This window comes from Schistocerca gregaria, chromosome 2 (genome assembly GCF_023897955.1).
Source record: "Schistocerca gregaria isolate iqSchGreg1 chromosome 2, iqSchGreg1.2, whole genome shotgun sequence".
NCBI classification, from domain to species: Eukaryota; Metazoa; Arthropoda; class Insecta; order Orthoptera; family Acrididae; genus Schistocerca; species Schistocerca gregaria.
The window spans coordinates 873552503-873570474 of record NC_064921.1 but is presented as its reverse complement, the minus strand read 5'-3'; the positions used below and the strand labels follow the sequence as shown (position 1 = coordinate 873570474).

Sequence of the window (17972 nt, the reverse complement as noted above, 5' to 3'; positions counted from 1 at the left end):
GGTCTTTGGTTGGTAGGGTTGGTGGCAGAAAAATGTTTTGACTGTAGGACTGGGAGAAGGAGAGAAGGTATTTAACAAATCCTGCATAATTGAATTTGGGAGTGTAGCAAAAGGTGAGGCCCTTGGAAAGGACTGATACTTTTGCGGGGCTAAGGCTTTTGGAGGAAATGTTCATGACTGCGTTTCGGATATGGATTCTGTTTGGTGATGGGAAGAAGTTTTCGAGGGTGGGTCTGCAAGACAGGATTTGTCGCCCATGTGGGGACATGCGGGAGGGGGGGAGTCGCTTGGAGATTGTTCTACAGGTGGTAGTAGTGGCATTCCAAGGTGGGAGTAGGAAGTGAACAGAGTGGAGAGTTTTTTTTTTTTTTTGAGATTTTGGTGTGCATGTTGCTCTAGTTCAAGAGTTTCAGTGTGTAATGTGGGATCCAGGAACTTGCAACTGCATAGCAAGAGAATATTGTGGATGGAGAGCAAGTAATGCAAGGAGATTTGGGACGGATTGATATGGTTTTGCACGACCATGTTGGTGAGGATTAGGATTGATGGAATCTGAACAGATGGCAGTCAATGTGGAAGGATGCGTGGCAGGCACCCACCACCCCCCAAAGTCTCACCATCCGGCCACAGAGGAGCATTCCCCTTGTGACTAAATACCACCCAGGACTGGAGCAACTGAATCACGTTCTCCACCAGGGTTTTCAGTACCTCTTGTCTTGCTTTGAAATGAGGAATGTCCTACACACTATCCTGCCCACCCCTCCCACAGTGGTATTGTGCCGCCCACTGAACATAAACAAAATCCTTGTCCATCCCTACACAACCTCTGTTCCCAATCCCTTGTCTCATGGCTCATATCCATGTAAGAGACCTAGATGCAAGACCTGTCCTATACATTCTCTCACCACCACCACCACCAACTACTCCAGTCTGGTCACAAGCATCACCTATCCTGTCAGAGGCGGGGCTACCTGTGAAACCAGTCATGTGATCTACAAGCTAAGCTGCAGCCACTGTGCTGCATTCTACATGGTCACGACAACCATCAAGCTGTCTCTCCACGTGAATGGCCACCGACAAACTGTGGCCAAGAAACAGCTGGACCACCCTGTTTTTGAGCAATCCACCCTTCATATCATTCCTCATTTCAATGACTGCTTCACAGAAAGTGCCCACCACTATTAGAACTTCTGAATTGTGCAGGTGGGAACTCTACCTGCAATGTATCATCCAGTCCCATGACCCTCCTGGCCTCAACCTTTGTTAGTCATTGTCCTTACCCATCTAGCCCCTTACCTGTTCTAATGCCAGGTTGGTCCCTTTGAAAGGGGACAGTTTGACTTCCTTTCCTAATCCAGTGGGACCAATGACCTTGCTGTTTGGTCCCCCCCCCCCCCCCCCCCCCCCCAAATCAACCAACCGATCTTCCCTGTTCCCATTCCAGCACAACCATCCGGTTGCCTCGCCCATCATGGGCTGCTGCTCACAGTCTAGCCTCAGTAGCCAGAGAATGGTCTCGCATGCACGCCTTTGTGTGTGTGTGTGTGTGTGTGTGTGTGTGTGTGTGTGTGTGTGTGTGTGTGTGTGTGTGTGTTTATCTATTTTGGACAAAAGCCTTGTTGGTTGAAAGCTAACATTTCAACAGTCTTTTTGTTGTGCCTATCTGCGACTCAGCATCTTCGCTATATGGTGAGTAGCAACTATCCTTTTCATAATACTGTTAAGTTCCATCCTGGATTTTCCTTTTTTCTTTTAATTTTGCCTGATGGCTTTTCTTCCACCCTGTAACACAGTTTTTTGTTACTATTTTCTGATGCATTACTATACTCAGTGATTGTCCTTTCTCTTGTTTCCTGTGTTCTTCTTGTCACCTTACAAACCACACTGGATGCTCTACTTAAGAGTCACACTATATCAACTCTCTTGGCCATGCACAGCAGATCATTACAAGACCGCACTGATTGTCAGTGCAGCATATCATGTTCCACATTACTCCTGCCAATGTCATTAATCCAATACATTCAATTCATCCACTCTTCCTGCCTCATTCTCACGTGTTTTCGCGTGTTTTTTACCTTATCTTTCTTGTGCTACACAAACTTGTATATCATCTTATCAACCCCTCCCCACTCCTCACTTCTTCTCCTATTGACTCCAGTTCGCACCTACTAACTTCGTTGAATCAGTTGCATCTGCCATTCCTCTTCTTCACACGTTGAATCAGTTGCATCTGCCATTCCCCTTCTTCACACTTACCTGCCCACAGACCTGCAACCCCCATTACAATCTTACTATTTATTTTTTATTATATTTTCTTTGATCTCATTTGTGTCCTAACACCATTTCATTTGTTTTTTGCCTTTCACAATTGGCCTTCTCCTTCCGATTTCATCTTGTTTCCCCTGACTTTATTCTTTTCCTGATTTTTTTTCCTATGTGTTTGCGTGTATTTTTGTGAATTTTTTAAAATATGATTCAGTATTATTTACGAAATTTTACTCGTTTTTATCCATCACCATGGATCCTTGCTCTTGCCATCTGCATCAGTATAGAAGAGTTCCCTTATCCCTAGCCACAACCCAGTCCCAATTACTGTTACTGCCTCTTACCATCAAGTTACCCATCTCCAGCTGCCACCCTTCTTTTCACAGTGAACTCCATCTGCTCAGATTTTGCCAATCCTTAACCCCACTATCATAGTCCTGAAAACTATATCAATCAAGCCCACACCTCCTTACAATACTTTTTCTCCATCCTCAAAATTTTCCTGCCTTGCAGTCCCAAATTCCTGGAACCCGTATCACGCATTGAAACCCTTGCCCTCCAGGAACTAGAGCAACTTGCCCAATGCCACTTCCTACTCCCACCTATCCACCACCTAAACAACAACATCCGAACCTCCCCACGTCCCCTCATAGCTGACAAACCCTGCCTCATAGACCTACCACATCAGCCTCAAAAACTTCCTGCCACTACCATACAGAATCCAGAACCTAAACAGACCCGAAACACACTCGTGAACATTTCCTCCAGAAGCCTTAGCCCTACAGAAATACCAGTCCTTTCCAAAGGCCTCACCTTTTGCTCCACTCCCAAATTCAATCACGCAGGCCTTGTTAAAGACTTTTTCTCCTTCTCCCGGGCCCTAAAGTGGAAACACTTTTTCACCACCAATCCAACCAATCACACTCAACCAAAGAAGAATGTTGAACACCCCTATCTCAGTTCACTACTCCATCCAACTGTGAGCCAACCCCAGTGCTCACCAAATCACCCCCTGTAAACTTTCCAGAATGTCTTAATGTTGAACCTTGCCTGACCATCATTCCCCAAGTCCATCAACATGCAAATTAACATTACATCTGCAGAAAAAGCAGCAGTCCACCATCTAAAAGCTGATCCCAACTTTATAATCCTATGTACTAACAAAGGCTCCACCACTGTTGTTTTGAACCACAAGGAGTACCTGGCAGAAGGAATCTGCCAGTTGTCAGATTCATCCACCTACAAACCCTGCCACAAGGACCCCATTCCAGAAGTCCAGCAGGGTGTCCAGTCTCTCATAAAACGTGGCCCATCCTAGTACCTCTTACTGTACTCCATCTCTTCCCTCACCCATAATACTCTGTGCATGCCCACCTTCTACATGCATCCAAAAGTTGCCCATTGTGGCCGGTTACTGTGCCCCCACTGAGGGGAATCTCTGCTCTCGGGGAGACCAACACCTTCAGCCATTAACTGCAATCTACCCTCCTATACAAAAGATACCAACCGTTTTCTCCACCACCTATCCACTGTTCCTGTCCCATTACCAAATGGTACCCTGCTCGTCACTATTGATGCCACCTCCTTTTGCACCAGGATCCATAAAGCCCATGGCCTTACCGCTATTGAACACCTCATTTCCCAGTGCCCAACAGATTTCAAACCACCAGCCTCCTTCATAGTTGCCATACCAACTATATCTTCTCCCACAATTATTTCTCCTTTGGAAGCATTTATTTCAAAGAAATCCAGGATACGGCTATTGGCATCTGCATGGCACCATCGTATGCCAACTTGTTCATGGGTGATCTACAGGAATCCTTCCTAAACACTCACAATCCCAAACCCCTCCACTGGTTGAAATTCATTGATGTCACCATTGTGATCTGGATTGAGGGTAAGGACACCCTATCCACAATCCTCCAGAGCCTCAACATCTTTTCCCCCATTGGCTTCACCTGGTCCTACTCAACCCAACAAGCTACCTTCCTCGAGGTTGACCTTTCCTTCAAAAATGGCTACATCAGTATCTCTGTCCACATGAAACCTACCATCCACCAGCAAACTTCCACTTTGGCAGCCTCCACTCGTTCCCTACCAAGAAGTCTCTTCCATACAGCCTAGCCACCGTTGGCCGTCGCATCTATAGTGATGAACGGTCCCTTTCAAAATGTACCGAGAGTGTCACTGAGGCTTACACACACTGTAATTACCCTCCAAACCTTGTACAAAAACAGATGTTGTGTACCTTATTCTCCAGTCACCCACCACCTCCCAAAGCCCCAGCCTCCTGCCACAGATGAGCATTCCCCTCATGGCTCATTACCGCCTATTACTGGAGCAACAGGATTTTGGCTGCCACTCATCATGCCCTGGAATGAAGAATGTCCTACCCACTACCCTTCTCACCTCCTCCTACAGTATTCTCCTGCCCACCAAATCCACACTATATCTTTGTCCATCCCTTCACAGCCCCTGTTCCCAACCCTTTACCTCATGGTTCATATCCCTGTAACAGATCTAGATGCTAGACCTGTCCCATATATCCTCCCACCACCACTTAGTCTAGTCCAGTCCAGTCTCAAGCATCACCTATAACATCAGAGGCAGGGCTACCTAAGCTGCAAACACTGAGCGGCATTTTGAGTGGGTGTGATATCGGACATGCTGTCTGTGTCCATGAATGGCCACTGACAAACTGTGGCCAAGAAACAGCTGAACCACCACATAGCTGAGCAATCCATGCAGCGCAGTGTTCTTTATTTCAATGACTGCTTCACAGCCTATGCCATCTGGATTCTTTCCACCAACACCAGCTTTTTTGTTCTGCACAGGTGAGAACTCTCCCTGCAATGTATCCTATGTTCCTGTAACCTTCCTGGTCTCAACCTTCAGTAGTCATTGTCCTGTCCCATCTAGCCCTTTATCTGCTCCCATTTCAGCACTACACAGCCCTCTGTTCCAGCAGTGTTTACTTCTGTCCTTTTCCTGTGCCCTCTTTAACCCCACCCTTCATCTGATCTCCTGACTGCACTTAGGTGCCCTACCATCTCTCCTCCTCATCTCTTTACGCTCCCACAAGTAGCACTTTACCATCTCCTACCTCTACCCTGCTATCTCTCCTCCGTCCCCACCCCAGTCTCCTCCTTCCTCCTTATCCTCCATACACCCCCCCCCCCCCCCCCTCGGGGTACCTCTCCCATCATATGCTGCTGCTTACAGTCTGACCTCAGCAGCCAGACTGTGGTCATGTGTGTGTGAGATTTGTGTTTATGTGTTTATGTGGATGGGTGAGTTGTTTTTGTGTATGTGTTTTCAACAAAGGCCTTGTTGTCCAAAAATTCACTTTCTGAAAGTGTTTTTGTTGTGCCTATCTGCAACACAGCATCTCCACTATATGGTGAGTAGCAATTATCCTTTTCATAATATTGTTACATTTGAGCTTGGATTACCCATAAGCATCTGTGTCTCCCTTTGAAATGCTCATTAATTTTTCACAGAGGTCTCCACTGAGCGCTTAAAAGTATATGCCAATATACACAACATAAAGGGGAATACATTGAAAAACTATGAAAGTATATATTCTATTTTCTCAGAACATTTGTGGAACTATCTCATGTGAATTAACAGCACTTCTTAATGTTTCACTTATTCTTGAGCGTTATCTTATTGTAATCCAGTTGCTAGTCTAATGGTTACAACACAGTTGATGAACAAGTGAAGGTTATTACTACATTGTTTTGCATGGCTGGTGTCATGATTAAAATTCTTCTGGGTGTTGTACCATGTCATTTTATAAAATACTTTTAAATATAAACTATAAAACTGAAGTTTTGACTGTGTTACAGCAGCCATCCTGAGGGCAAGATTGGTTCTTAAGTAGGTGGGGTGCCCCTAATTATTGTAGGCAGTTGGTGTCAGTATGTCATATTTTGAAACTTTATTGGCCCTACAATTATGACTCATTACGAAAGGAAAGGATAGGAAGGATGCTATTTGTCGGCTGTCCAGCTTGTCGGCAGTTGGCAACAGTCCGTGAATTAGTGCTTGGCTTTTGGTGGGGATCTTTTCTTCCTGGTGTGTGCATATAAGTAATGACATTTTCTCTATAGCTGTTTGTTGAGGCTGTTGCGTCTGTGCGTGGTAATGCTTCTGCCCTGTGACTGCTCATGGCCTCTCGGACTAGATAGCCCAGCAGACAGCACACTGGAACTTTGCCATTCTCTCTAGTAATGTTATCAGGTTGCTTAATAATTTTGATCGCCCCTCTTATTTTGTGAAAGAGTCGTGAATGCATCCACAAGGAACAGAAGCCAAGCAATTATTTGTAGACTGTTGCCAGTCATTGATAAACCAAATGGTCTATGAATTGCTTCTTTCCTATTTTCTCCGTTTCATCATGACTAGCCTATTATATACCAGGGTCAATAAAGTTTCACCAATATGACATATTGACACTGACTGTCTGCAATAAATAGGGGCATTTTTCCTCCTGCAAACCCAGCGTTTCCGAGGAAGGCTGTTGTTATATGATCAAAATTATGGGTTTATAGTTTATAAGATATTTAATACAATGACGTCGTACAAAAATCAGCACAATTTTAATCATTAACTGTAAATTATTTTTGTTTTGAACAGTTTTAAAATATTATGTGAAATATTTTTTCCTTAGATAATTGTACTGGACAAATAAACTGAGATGTATAGCACATTGTATTTTGTATTGTTCTTTACAGTTGTAATTCCTCACATTGGTAGTGCAACAACACAAGCAAGGACTGAAATGGCAATGCTCACTGCTCGAAATATTTTAGCTGCCTTGAATGGAGAGCCTCTCCCTGCTGAAATAAAGTAGAGATGCAAATCGAAGGAACAATGTCTACAGTAATCTCCCTCAGAATGTTAAATATCTGTAGCCTGGTTACAAAGATTCCATTTAGCAAAAACTTCTGGAGAGGTAAAAACTGTTTGAGTTACTTTAACATAAGTAGTATTGTTGAAAAATTGTCTATAATACAATAGCAAAAGTCTATAATTAAATTATAGAAAATTCTGCAGAGGCTATTTTCTCTGAAAACTTCTTCATTTTATGTTATGTCCAAGACTAAATTGATACATTCTGTTTACGTAGATCACTAGGTTCATTAGAACATCCAGAAACAAATGTCATATTATAGCTGTATAGCTGCCTTGAATAGTATGTGCTTTGATCTGGAAACTTTGGTAATAACACATTTTTTTGCTTCTCGTATGAGACCACAGCTAAATTATCTCCTTCTTCTTTCATGACAAAAAAGAAAGTCCTGAAGCAAGTGTTTTGAATATAGATAATTCTGTTTTCAGTTTGTTCAAGGCCTCTTCATTTTCTTTCAGGTTTTATTTTTCTGAAAAGTGCAGACAAGTTGAGCATACATTCGTCAATGGACATTTAGAGCTTACATTGTATAGAATCACAGATAAGTGACAAAACAATGGCATCTTTAAGTCACCAAAAACTGGTACTTGATAAATATACCATGTTTTAGATATAGAGAAGCTTGAGTCAAGATACATACGAGTAGTTCTTGCTCTACTGTAGTGCAATTCTATGTCTTTAATCTGTTTGACAAAATGTATTACTGAACTGATTTTCTTTTGCTAAATGCCAGCCTTCCTCTAACCACTTCTTGTTTCAACAGGAATTAGAGCTCCATCTTTCTTAAATTGTGCAAGAACCCCTTCAAATCCATGTTTTGTAGTAACCGAAATCCAATAACTATCCGCCTACATACTTCTATTCTGTTTCCTGCCACAGCTTCAACTTACACTTCTAGTGGATCCTGTTCCATCTCCAAGTCTCTCCCTTTTTGGTAGAACTGTTGAACAATACTTATGGAGGAAGGCGCCTTGCCTGGTTTTGTGTTTAATGCCATAAAACACATGTGAAACCTATTTATATCTTGTATCTTCAACAAGCTGCAATTTTTCTTTCCTTCAGGTAATCCATTTGGTCGATACCTGAAAATAAACAATGGCATTAAAACAATATAAACTTAAGTGGTAATTGTTTGTACATGGTTACATTTAATATTAACTTCAGCGTCTTCTGTTTTACTCTTTCTCAGTTTGATCGATCTGAAATTTTCTTCCTTCATTCACATGTAGGTGATTCTTTCACAACTCCTTCCCTTATTTCTGTTGGTATAGTTCAACACAGTGTTAATACTACTTGTTAGTTAACAAACTTTTTAGTATTAAGCAGTAATAGATGCAGACCATACTGCTTATCAGTATGACTCTAATAAATGTTGTGAACTTGCAAGATCGTGTGACAGAGTAAAGCCTTTGTGGAGATGGCCATTTTTGTCACCAACATAATTGATGGCTTGCTGATTTTGTGACTAAGGCAAATGTTTAAATGCAAATTTAACATGCTTCTGGCTGTTTTTGTGTCTACAGAATATCACAATTGGATGCCCTGCACTATTTGCTCTTAAAATCTGTCATTATATAATATTGTAAAACAGTGGAGTTGGCCATCTGCGTAGACAGGTTACAAATATATAGTTTTATGTTGAATATTGCTCGTACCAAAGTCTGTTTGTGATAAAAAGCTGTATGGAGTGAGAGATTCTGATGTAAAATTATATTAAGACCTGTGGATTAAATGCATTTACAAACAAAAATTGAGAAGCATTTTATGTTAAAAGCTAAAAATATATTCAACATACACATTTAAAAAAATCTTATATACTATTACGTAAAGCAATGGGAAACTATGGCCATAATTTTTCCCAAGGGCATGCAGCTTGACTGTATGGATAAATGATGATGGCGTCCTCTTGGGTAAAATATTCCGGAGGTAAAATAGTCCCCCATTCGGATCTCTGGGTGGGGACTACTCAGGAGGACGTCATTATCAGGAGAAAGGAAACTGGCATTCTACGGATCGGAGTGTGGAATGTCAGATCGCTTAATCAGGCAGGTAGGTTAGAAAATTTAAAATGGGAAATGGATAGGTTAAAAATGGATATAGTGGGAATTAGTGAAGTTCGGTGGCAGGAGGAACAAGACTATGATCAGTTGAATACAGGGTTATAAATACAAAATCAAATAGGGGTAATGCAGGAGTAGGTTTAATAATGAATAAAACAATAGGAATGCAGGTAAGCTACTACAAACAGCACAGCAAACGCATTGTTGTGGCCAAGATAGACACAAAGCCCATGCCTACGGCAGTAGTAAAAGTCTATATGCCAAATAGCTGTGCAAATGACAAAGAAATGTATGAAATGTATGTTGAAATAAAAGAAATTATTCAGATAGTGAAGGGAGATGAAAATTTAATAGCCATGGGTGACTGGAATTCGGTAGTAGGAAATGGGAGAGAAGGAAACGTTGTAGGTGAATATGGATTGGGGGTAAGAAGTTAAAGAGGAAGCCGCCTGATGGAATTTTGCACAGAGCACAACTTAATCATAGCTAACACTTGGTTCAAGAATCATAAAAGAAGGTGGTATACATGGAAGAAGTCTGGAGATAACGACAGGTTTCAGATAGATTATATAATGGTAAGACAGAAATTTAGGAACCAGGTTTTAAATTGTAAGACATTTCCAGGAGCAGATGTGGACTCTGACCACAATCTATTGCTTATGAACTATAGATTAAAACTGATTAAACTGCAAAAAGGTGGGAATTTAACGAGATGAGACCTGGATAAACTGACTAAACCACAGGTTGTACAGAGTTTCAGGGAGAGCATAAGGGAACAATTGACAGTAATGGGGGAAAGAAATACAGTAGAAGAAGAATGGGTAACTTTGAGGAATGAAGTAGTGAAGGTAGCAGAGGATCATGTACGTAAAAAGATGAGGGCCAATAGAAATCCCTGGGTAACAGAAGAAATATTGAATTTAATTGACGAAAGGAGAAAATATAAAACTGCAGTAAATGAAGCAGGCAAAAAGGAATACAAACATCTCAAAAATGAGATCCACAGGACGTGCAAAATGGCTAAGCAGGGATGGCTAGAGGACAAATGTAAGGTTGTAGAGGCTTATCTCACTAGAGGTAAGATAGATACTGCCTACAGGAAAATTAAAGAGACCTTTGGAGAAAAGAGAACCACTTGTATGAATATCAAGAGCATTGATGGAAACCCAGTTCTAAGCAAAGAAGGGAAAGCAGAAAGGTGGAAGAAGTATATAGAGGGCCTATATAAGGGCGATGTACTGGAGGGCAATGTTGTAGAAATGGAAGAGGATGTAGATGAAGATGAAATGAGAGATATGATACTGCATGAAGAGTTTGATAGAGCACTGAAAGACCTAAGTCAAAACAAGGCCCCAGGAGTAGAAAACATTCCATTAGAACATCTGGCAGCCTTGGGAGCGCCAGTCCTGACAAAACTCTACCATCTGGTGAGCAAGGTGTATGAGACTGGCGAAATCCCCTCAAACTTCAAGAAGAATATAATAATTCCAATCCCAAAGAAAGCAGGTGTTGGCAGATGTGAAAATTACCGAACTATTAGTTTAATAAGTCACAGCTGCAAAATACTAACGCGCACTTCTTTACAGACGAATCGAAAAACTGGTAGAAGCCGACCTCGGGGAAGATCAGTTTGGATTCCGTAGAAATGTTGGGACACGTGAGGCAATTCTGACCGTAAGACTTATCTTAGAAGAAAGATTAAGGAAAGGCAAACCTACGTTTCTAGCATTTGTAGACTTAGAGAAAGCTTTTGACAATGTTCACTGGCATACTCTCTTTCAAATTCTTGAGGTGGCACTGGTGAAATACAGGGAGTGAAAGGATATTTACAATTTGTACAGAAACCAGATGGCAGTTATAAGAATCGAGGGGCATGAAAGGGAAGCAGTGGTTGGGAAGGGAGTGAGACAGGATTGTAGCCTTTCCCTGATGTTCAATCTGTATATTGAGCAAGCAGTAAAGGAAACAAAAGAAAAATTCAGAGTAGGTATTAAAATCCATGTAGAAGAAATAAAAACTTTGAGGTTCTCCAATGACATTGTAATTCTGTCAGAGACAGCAAAGGACTTGGAAGAGCAGTTGAACAGAATGGATAATGTCTTGAAAGGAGGGTATAAGATGAACATCTACAAAAGCAAAACGAGGATAATGGAATGTAGTCGAATTGCATCAGATGATGCTGAGGGAATTAGATTAGGAAATGAGACGCTTAAAGTAGTAAAGGAGTTTTGCTATTTGGGGAGCAAAATAACTGATGATGGTCGAAGTAGATGATATAAAATGTAGACTGGCAATGGCAAGGAAAGTGTTTCTGAAGAAGAGAAATTTGTTAACATCGAGTATAGGTTTAAGTGTCAGGAAGTCGTTTCTGAAAGTATTTGTATGAAGTGTAGCCATGTATTGAAGTGAAACATGGATGAAAATTAGTTTGAACAAGAAGAGAATAGAAGCTTTCGAAATGTGGTGCTATAGAAGAATGCTGAAGATTAGATGGGTAGATCACATAACGAATGAGGAGGTATTGAATAGAATTGGGGAGAAGAGAAGTCTGTGGCATAACTTGACTAGAATAAGGGATCTGTTGGTGGGACATTTTCTGAGGCATCAAGGGATCACAAATTTAGCATTGGAGGGCAGCGTGGAGGGTAAAAATCGTAGAGGAAGAAAAAGAGATGAATGCACTAAGCAGATTCAGAACAATGTAGGTTGCAGTAGATACTGGGAGATGAAGCAGCTTGCCCAGGATAGAGTAGCGTGGAGAGCTGCATCAAACCAGTCTCAGGACTGAAGATAACGACAACAACAACAACATGGTTCAGACACTGTCACTGTTTTTACGCATGGCCTAATTGTTTAACACTTATTCCACAGTTAATTTGAAGGTTTGTTGTTATTCTAACCAGCACAGGTTACTCATCAGAAACTCGGCCGTGGACTGACTGTCTCATAACCAAAAATCAGGCCGTTACATATCATCACAATACTCGGTACTGAAACTATGCATTGTTCGAAGTTGAATTTACAGAAATTACAATTAAAACTTAACTCATTAAATTAACTGAATACATCAAAAAATTGATTCTTTTTAACAGTTTCTTCTACTACAAGGTTTCGACCAAATTATTTGTTTAAATCATGAAACTAACAAATATAATTATGCAAACAATACTTTTGACAAAACTGTTAATTACTTTGGAATTAATGAAGGGCTGTTTTTGCTAACATGTTTCAGACTACAACCAAATAAATAGTTTAAGAATACTATCATTTAGTCTTCCAAATGTTAACAATTATTACAGAATTTATAGTTTTTTATATGTCAACAATAGAATTTAAGTTATGAAACAATCACTGATTTCACCCTATAACAAAATATACTAACTACCGATAGTCAAAATAAATTAGAAAATCTATGACTCACATAAAACTAAGCACAAAATCAGGTCTGGTGTTATGTTCTTTAAAACTAAGGGCCAATCTTTCTCTTTTATGAAAATGTAGATTATGTTCACGTATGCTAATGGTAAATAGTTAAAAGTAACGAAACGAATTTAAGGAGGCAGATGGCAAAACAAGAGGGGGAATTAAAATTATCCCAGCTTGCTTCGTCACAACCGGCATAAGATACATATTTTTTTAAACAAGAATGTACGGGGTTTCCATTAAAACTGACTGTGTGAATGAAAATTCTGTGGTATGCTGTGAAAATGTGTGTTTCATTTTCTTTCTTGCAGTCAGTTGTAACTACAGTACCAAGTCATGGTAAACCATTGGAGAGATTGTTTCTCACACATATATATTGTTTCTTGTTATATATAATTTCCAATAAAAATTGTAATCACAATATCATGCTGTTTTGTTTTCTTCCTTGGTTTGGTCTTAAAGAAAACAGGCAATGTGTGTGTGTATGATTTATTGACTTATGATTACAATACTACTACAGAATCAGAATAATCCAAAGTTTTGTAATATTAGCCGTTCACAGATGAAAACTGTGTGAAATGGTGTCATTGAAGCTACTGATGTCACAGATCCAGCAGATGGAGAAATCTCTCATGCCCCTTATATCCACGGTCCTAACAAAATTTAACCATCTATTTTAAGCAACTTCAGTTCCCACTGAAGGTTACATTTGCATTAACACCTAACAAGACTCAAGGTCAGAGAGAGAGGGGGGGTAAGAGAACAAAGGCAGTGGAGGAAATGGACATGGAGAGGGGGATGAGGTGATGGGGGGGGGGAGTTGACGGTGGTGATGCAAATGTGCCCCCCCCCCCCTTACACACACACACACACACACACACACACAGCAAAAACAGAGAAGCAGCAGGTGAAAGCTGCTGTGTGTGGACGGGTTACTCTGAAACTGAAATTGCAGATCTGAAGATGGTTCTTGAGGAACCGAAACTGACCATGTGAATAAACATTTTTGCAATCAAGATGAATTATAAGTAACATTGGACACACACTGATAAAAGATCTCAATGTAGTCTGAATAAAAAATGCAAAGCATGTTCTCTGATCAGGGACTTCTATCTCACTTCCTCCTCCTCTTCGAGAAGGTTCTCGGTGTGTATTATTTTGCCACATCTGGCACCAACCACATGCATAATCTTACATTTATTCAACTCACACAAACGGACAAACAATCCTGTGTGCAAATATGGAACTGGCATCAAAGTGTTCTGGAAGAGTTGTACTATGTTTTGGTTTTAGTTTTATGTGCGGCAACAAATTACTAAGACAACATGTGAACAGTTTACGAAAAATGCATTTCCTGACGATGTTACTGAATTTTTTATATATGGGATACTTTCTTATTACTGAAGTTAGGTGAACATGTTATGTGAACAAAATCTTAAGACTGCATCACATTTTTCCTCTACTCCAGACTGGAGCGCTGTCAGACTTTCCTAACATGAGATAATCTCAGTTAAAAAAGATGCACAATAGTCTGCTCAAGCTTCAGATACTAAATGGACGCCCATGTGGGTGTGTCATGAGAAATAGATTATTATGTTTGTTATGAATCATTTACTAATTTTTTCTGGTCATTTTGTTTCTAAATAACAAGAAATTAGATTATTCTGTGAGAAAATGTATCATAATAGGTGAATTGCTATTGGCAGAAAGAACAAAAGCAATACAAAACACAGTAGCCCATTATTGCAGCAGTATTTATTTTGTGTGATACGGACTGAATTCCTGAGAGATGAACTTAATTCGGGATTAGTTACTGGTAAGGCCTTCTTATTCAGTAAGCGAGGTGGCACGAAGGTTAGCACACAGGACTTACATTTGGAGGTCAGTGGTTCAAATCCCCATCTGGCCATCCAGATTTAGGTTTTCTGTGATATCCCTAAATAGTGTAGGACAAAAGCAGGATAGTTTCTTTGAAAATGGTATGTCTGATTTCATTCTCTATTTTTTCCTCATCTTAGGCTGTTTTCAATCTCTAATGACTTGGCAGTTGACAGGAGGTTAAACACTAATCATCCTTCCTTCCTTCCGCCTTGTTATTAAAATTTCAAAGCTTAACAGCTATATAATTTTATTATGTAGCTACCACTAATTTGTAAACTACGCACTCTAAATGTACAGCTAAATCTGCCTGGGCTCAATTTCTGTGTTGACTATGGAAAAACTCCCGTGACATCGCTTGTCACTATGAAATATGATTGAAGTGTCGTTCTCGCTGTAGTCACTTGATGGAATTATCATTTCATCCACTATTTCCCAAATGACTTGATTCTACCATGTAAATGTCTATTGTATGCCCGCTCATCAGGTGTTTCTGGTTTCTGGAATCGAGTCATTAACCAAGGTGCAATGCTGTAGCCATAACTCCTAAAAATAAAGCATTACACACTTCTGTTTTAGTATTGGCATACATCAGACTTTTTCCATATCCTAGCATCATGTACAGGCCTTGGTCAATAAGTGTTGATATTAGTAAACATGTCAATATAATCACATGTTGTCTGCTCATTGATATTAGGAATGCTCTTTTGGTTAATATATACATCTCCAAATACTGAATGTTTCACAACCGGTATGTGCATGCAATCGAGGATCCCCCACCACATGTGAAACTGATACCTTGATTGCCACTTAACTGTTTTTGTTTTTCCTATGTTTCTGGGAAATTGGATTCACAGAGGTGCTTTTTGAGTTACATGACACACTTGTCTGGTGTAACCTAGGTCTTCTCCTACACCGGTCTGAAAACATTGGTCTGCTAAGTAACTCATTTGGCTTAATTTGAAAGGATGTCTTTTATTCTTTCATGATTTTTGGGAAAGAAATGATTTGTAAGCCATTTTTTTTTTCTAAATCTGTATAAACATCTATAACTTCCTTCTTCAGTATTTCTTCGGTCTATTTATATCTCTTTTCGCCTTCTGAGCAACATAAATTGTGCCATTTTTACTTTAAAAATAAGAAGAAGAAGAAGAAGAAGAAGAAGAAGAAGAAGAAGCCTTTGCAACACTTGAATTCAGCAGCCATTACTCAGTTGAAAGTACGTTACAGAGCTTACTTCAAAACATGGAGAATGTTCTCTGCTTGTGAGACACTTCTCTAGTTTTATTCTTATGAAATCGGAGAATGCTCTTCATGTTGGGCACCTTCACCCACCCTTTACTCAAGCTGAAAGTATTCTCAAATGAATTATATTCTATGACTAGCTTTATTCATGTGAACTTATGTTTTTTGAAATTATGAAAACAAAGTATATTCTCCTTTTTATTTATGTGACCTAGTGACTGAAAGAAACAGCGTTCTTCTCATATACGTGCTCACATAACCACAGGTTGCCGTTCTTTGTTCACAGTCATAGTGCATTAAGTTAACCTGGCAAGATTCTTAAATATAACCAGGCATTCTATATATTTTACATTACATATACAGGATGTGTAAGGAGGAAAGGCACAAGTTATTTGGGTGATGTTATTAGTGATTCTGTACAAAAAACTTTATAGGCACATTTGCCCTATTCTGAATGCTTTCTGAGATAAAGCACATTTGATGTATGTTTTTATTTACTTTCTGTATTATTCAAACTCTCTCATTGTCTACAACAGACCACAGTGGTGTAGGCGAAGTTGTTGAATTTGATACAAGGCACTTGTGGTCTATCAAGTCGGGAAACTACTTCAAGACTACCTAAGCTACAGTGCATGCATATTGCACAAGATTTTCAGTATTCTCATGCTCTCTTTGTGCAAACTATTAGTTCTACAGAAAAAAATGAGTAGGACATTTTTTGTAGGATATATAATGTAGTTTTTGGTCTGCAAATTGTTTTTGCCAGAGGCTTTCAAGTGATTTAAGAAAAATGTACAAAAGTGAATTTAAATGTGTTCTGTCTCAGAAATCATTCGGAATAGGGCATATATGTGTATGAAGTTTTTTTGTTCAGAATCACTAATAAATCACCTATCAAAAAGCATGTACCTTTCCTCTGACTCACTCTGTATTACAGTAAGCATGTAATACAGGTACTACAGTTGTAAATAACAAAATATTATAGTATAGATAAAACAAACAAGTGCGCGCGCGCACACACACACACACACACACACACACAGTGCTCATAGTTCAGCTCCAGCCAAGAGGTGTCACGATTATGCAGGCAGTGAAATATTAAGCAGTCAAAACAATTTTTTTTTAATAAATTTTATCCGATGATGGGTTTGTTTTCTGTTAATTATTGCTTATTTCATGTGTTTGATTATTATATTGAATGAAGGGATGAATGTGGTATGTGAATATTTACGTTTCTGGTAACTAAATGTATGGTATTGTGGGAATTTGTATCGAACATGAGTGAGTCATATACATCAGTGGATATGTGTAATGTATAATTCACCAGTTTATGATATTGGGAAAACGAGAAATGTGCTTCAGTAATTATTATGTAAAGTGGGGATTTTTTGTTTGTTTGGTTTTCTGACATTTTTTTAAATGAATTACTTTTAAAGATATTAATGTTGTGTTTGGGATACCAAGGAATAGAACTGATAGCTGCTTGGCTATGATGAATCTTTGCCATACAGAAGTGAGGGCATTTTGCACACATTTTATGGAATAGGGGATTGCTTTGTGGAGTCTAGAAGCCATTTGGGGCTTAGACATCATGATGATTGAACACATTTACATGTAACTCTGAAAATACATTTTAATTTTGTAGAATTATGACTATAAAATGATCATCGAGTGGCATAAAGTACCAAAGGGCATATGACAGAATCGCTTGTAAATTTATTTTATTTTTTTTTTTTTTTTTTTTGACGAGACCAAGAACTGATTCTTCAAAGTGACTAATTTGTGGGACATTGAATGAACATTGTATTTCATACATAATCTATTTGTAATTCTTCAGGTAACAGGATAGATGAATACCATAAACTGGCTATTGAGCATGACTGTGATAGTATTAATGTCGAAATTGCTATTTCAGATTAGACTTGATTTGGCAGTTAGTTAATTACATGTTGCACAGATCTGTGCATTTATCAAAATGATGTGGAATGAGTCAGTTTAGACGGCATGTGTTATGGTGTTAAATGAGAATAATATATCCACCTTTACCCTCTTAGGCCAGTGAAAAAGTTTGTGGTAACTGAAAATGTAGTTACCTAGTTTTAAGTTTGAAACATGCCACTGTGCACACTTTGGTTTATATTTACTGATGGGATGTGAAAGCTACCAGTTCCGGACATTGGCAAGGC

General features: G+C 39.4%; 1 protein-coding gene and 1 long non-coding RNA gene across 9 annotated transcripts in view; one reads left to right on the top strand and one right to left on the bottom strand.

Annotated features, from left to right (window-relative positions):
• LOC126335274 (glyoxylate reductase/hydroxypyruvate reductase) overlaps positions 1–17972 on the top strand; it is an 88661-nt gene that overhangs the window by 48921 nt on the left and 21768 nt on the right. For 3 of the 8 annotated variants that reach the window (XR_007564844.1, XR_007564845.1, XR_007564847.1), the window contains one exon: positions 7002–7222. Coding sequence is in view for 3 of the 8 variants with exons in the window: in XM_049998340.1 (XP_049854297.1) it covers positions 7002–7120 (119 nt within the window). In the remaining 5 variants the exon portion in view is untranslated. Of the gene's footprint in view, positions 1–7001; positions 9087–17972 lie in introns of those variants that run through there. The other 5 variants (XM_049998340.1, XM_049998339.1, XM_049998338.1 and 2 more) reach the window with 2 other exon arrangements.
• LOC126335276 (uncharacterized) overlaps positions 8098–17972 on the bottom strand; it is a 40528-nt gene continuing 30653 nt past the window's right edge. The window contains exon 4 of the long non-coding RNA XR_007564848.1: positions 8098–8262. This is a non-coding gene — a long non-coding RNA (uncharacterized LOC126335276). The remainder of the gene's footprint in view (positions 8263–17972) is intronic.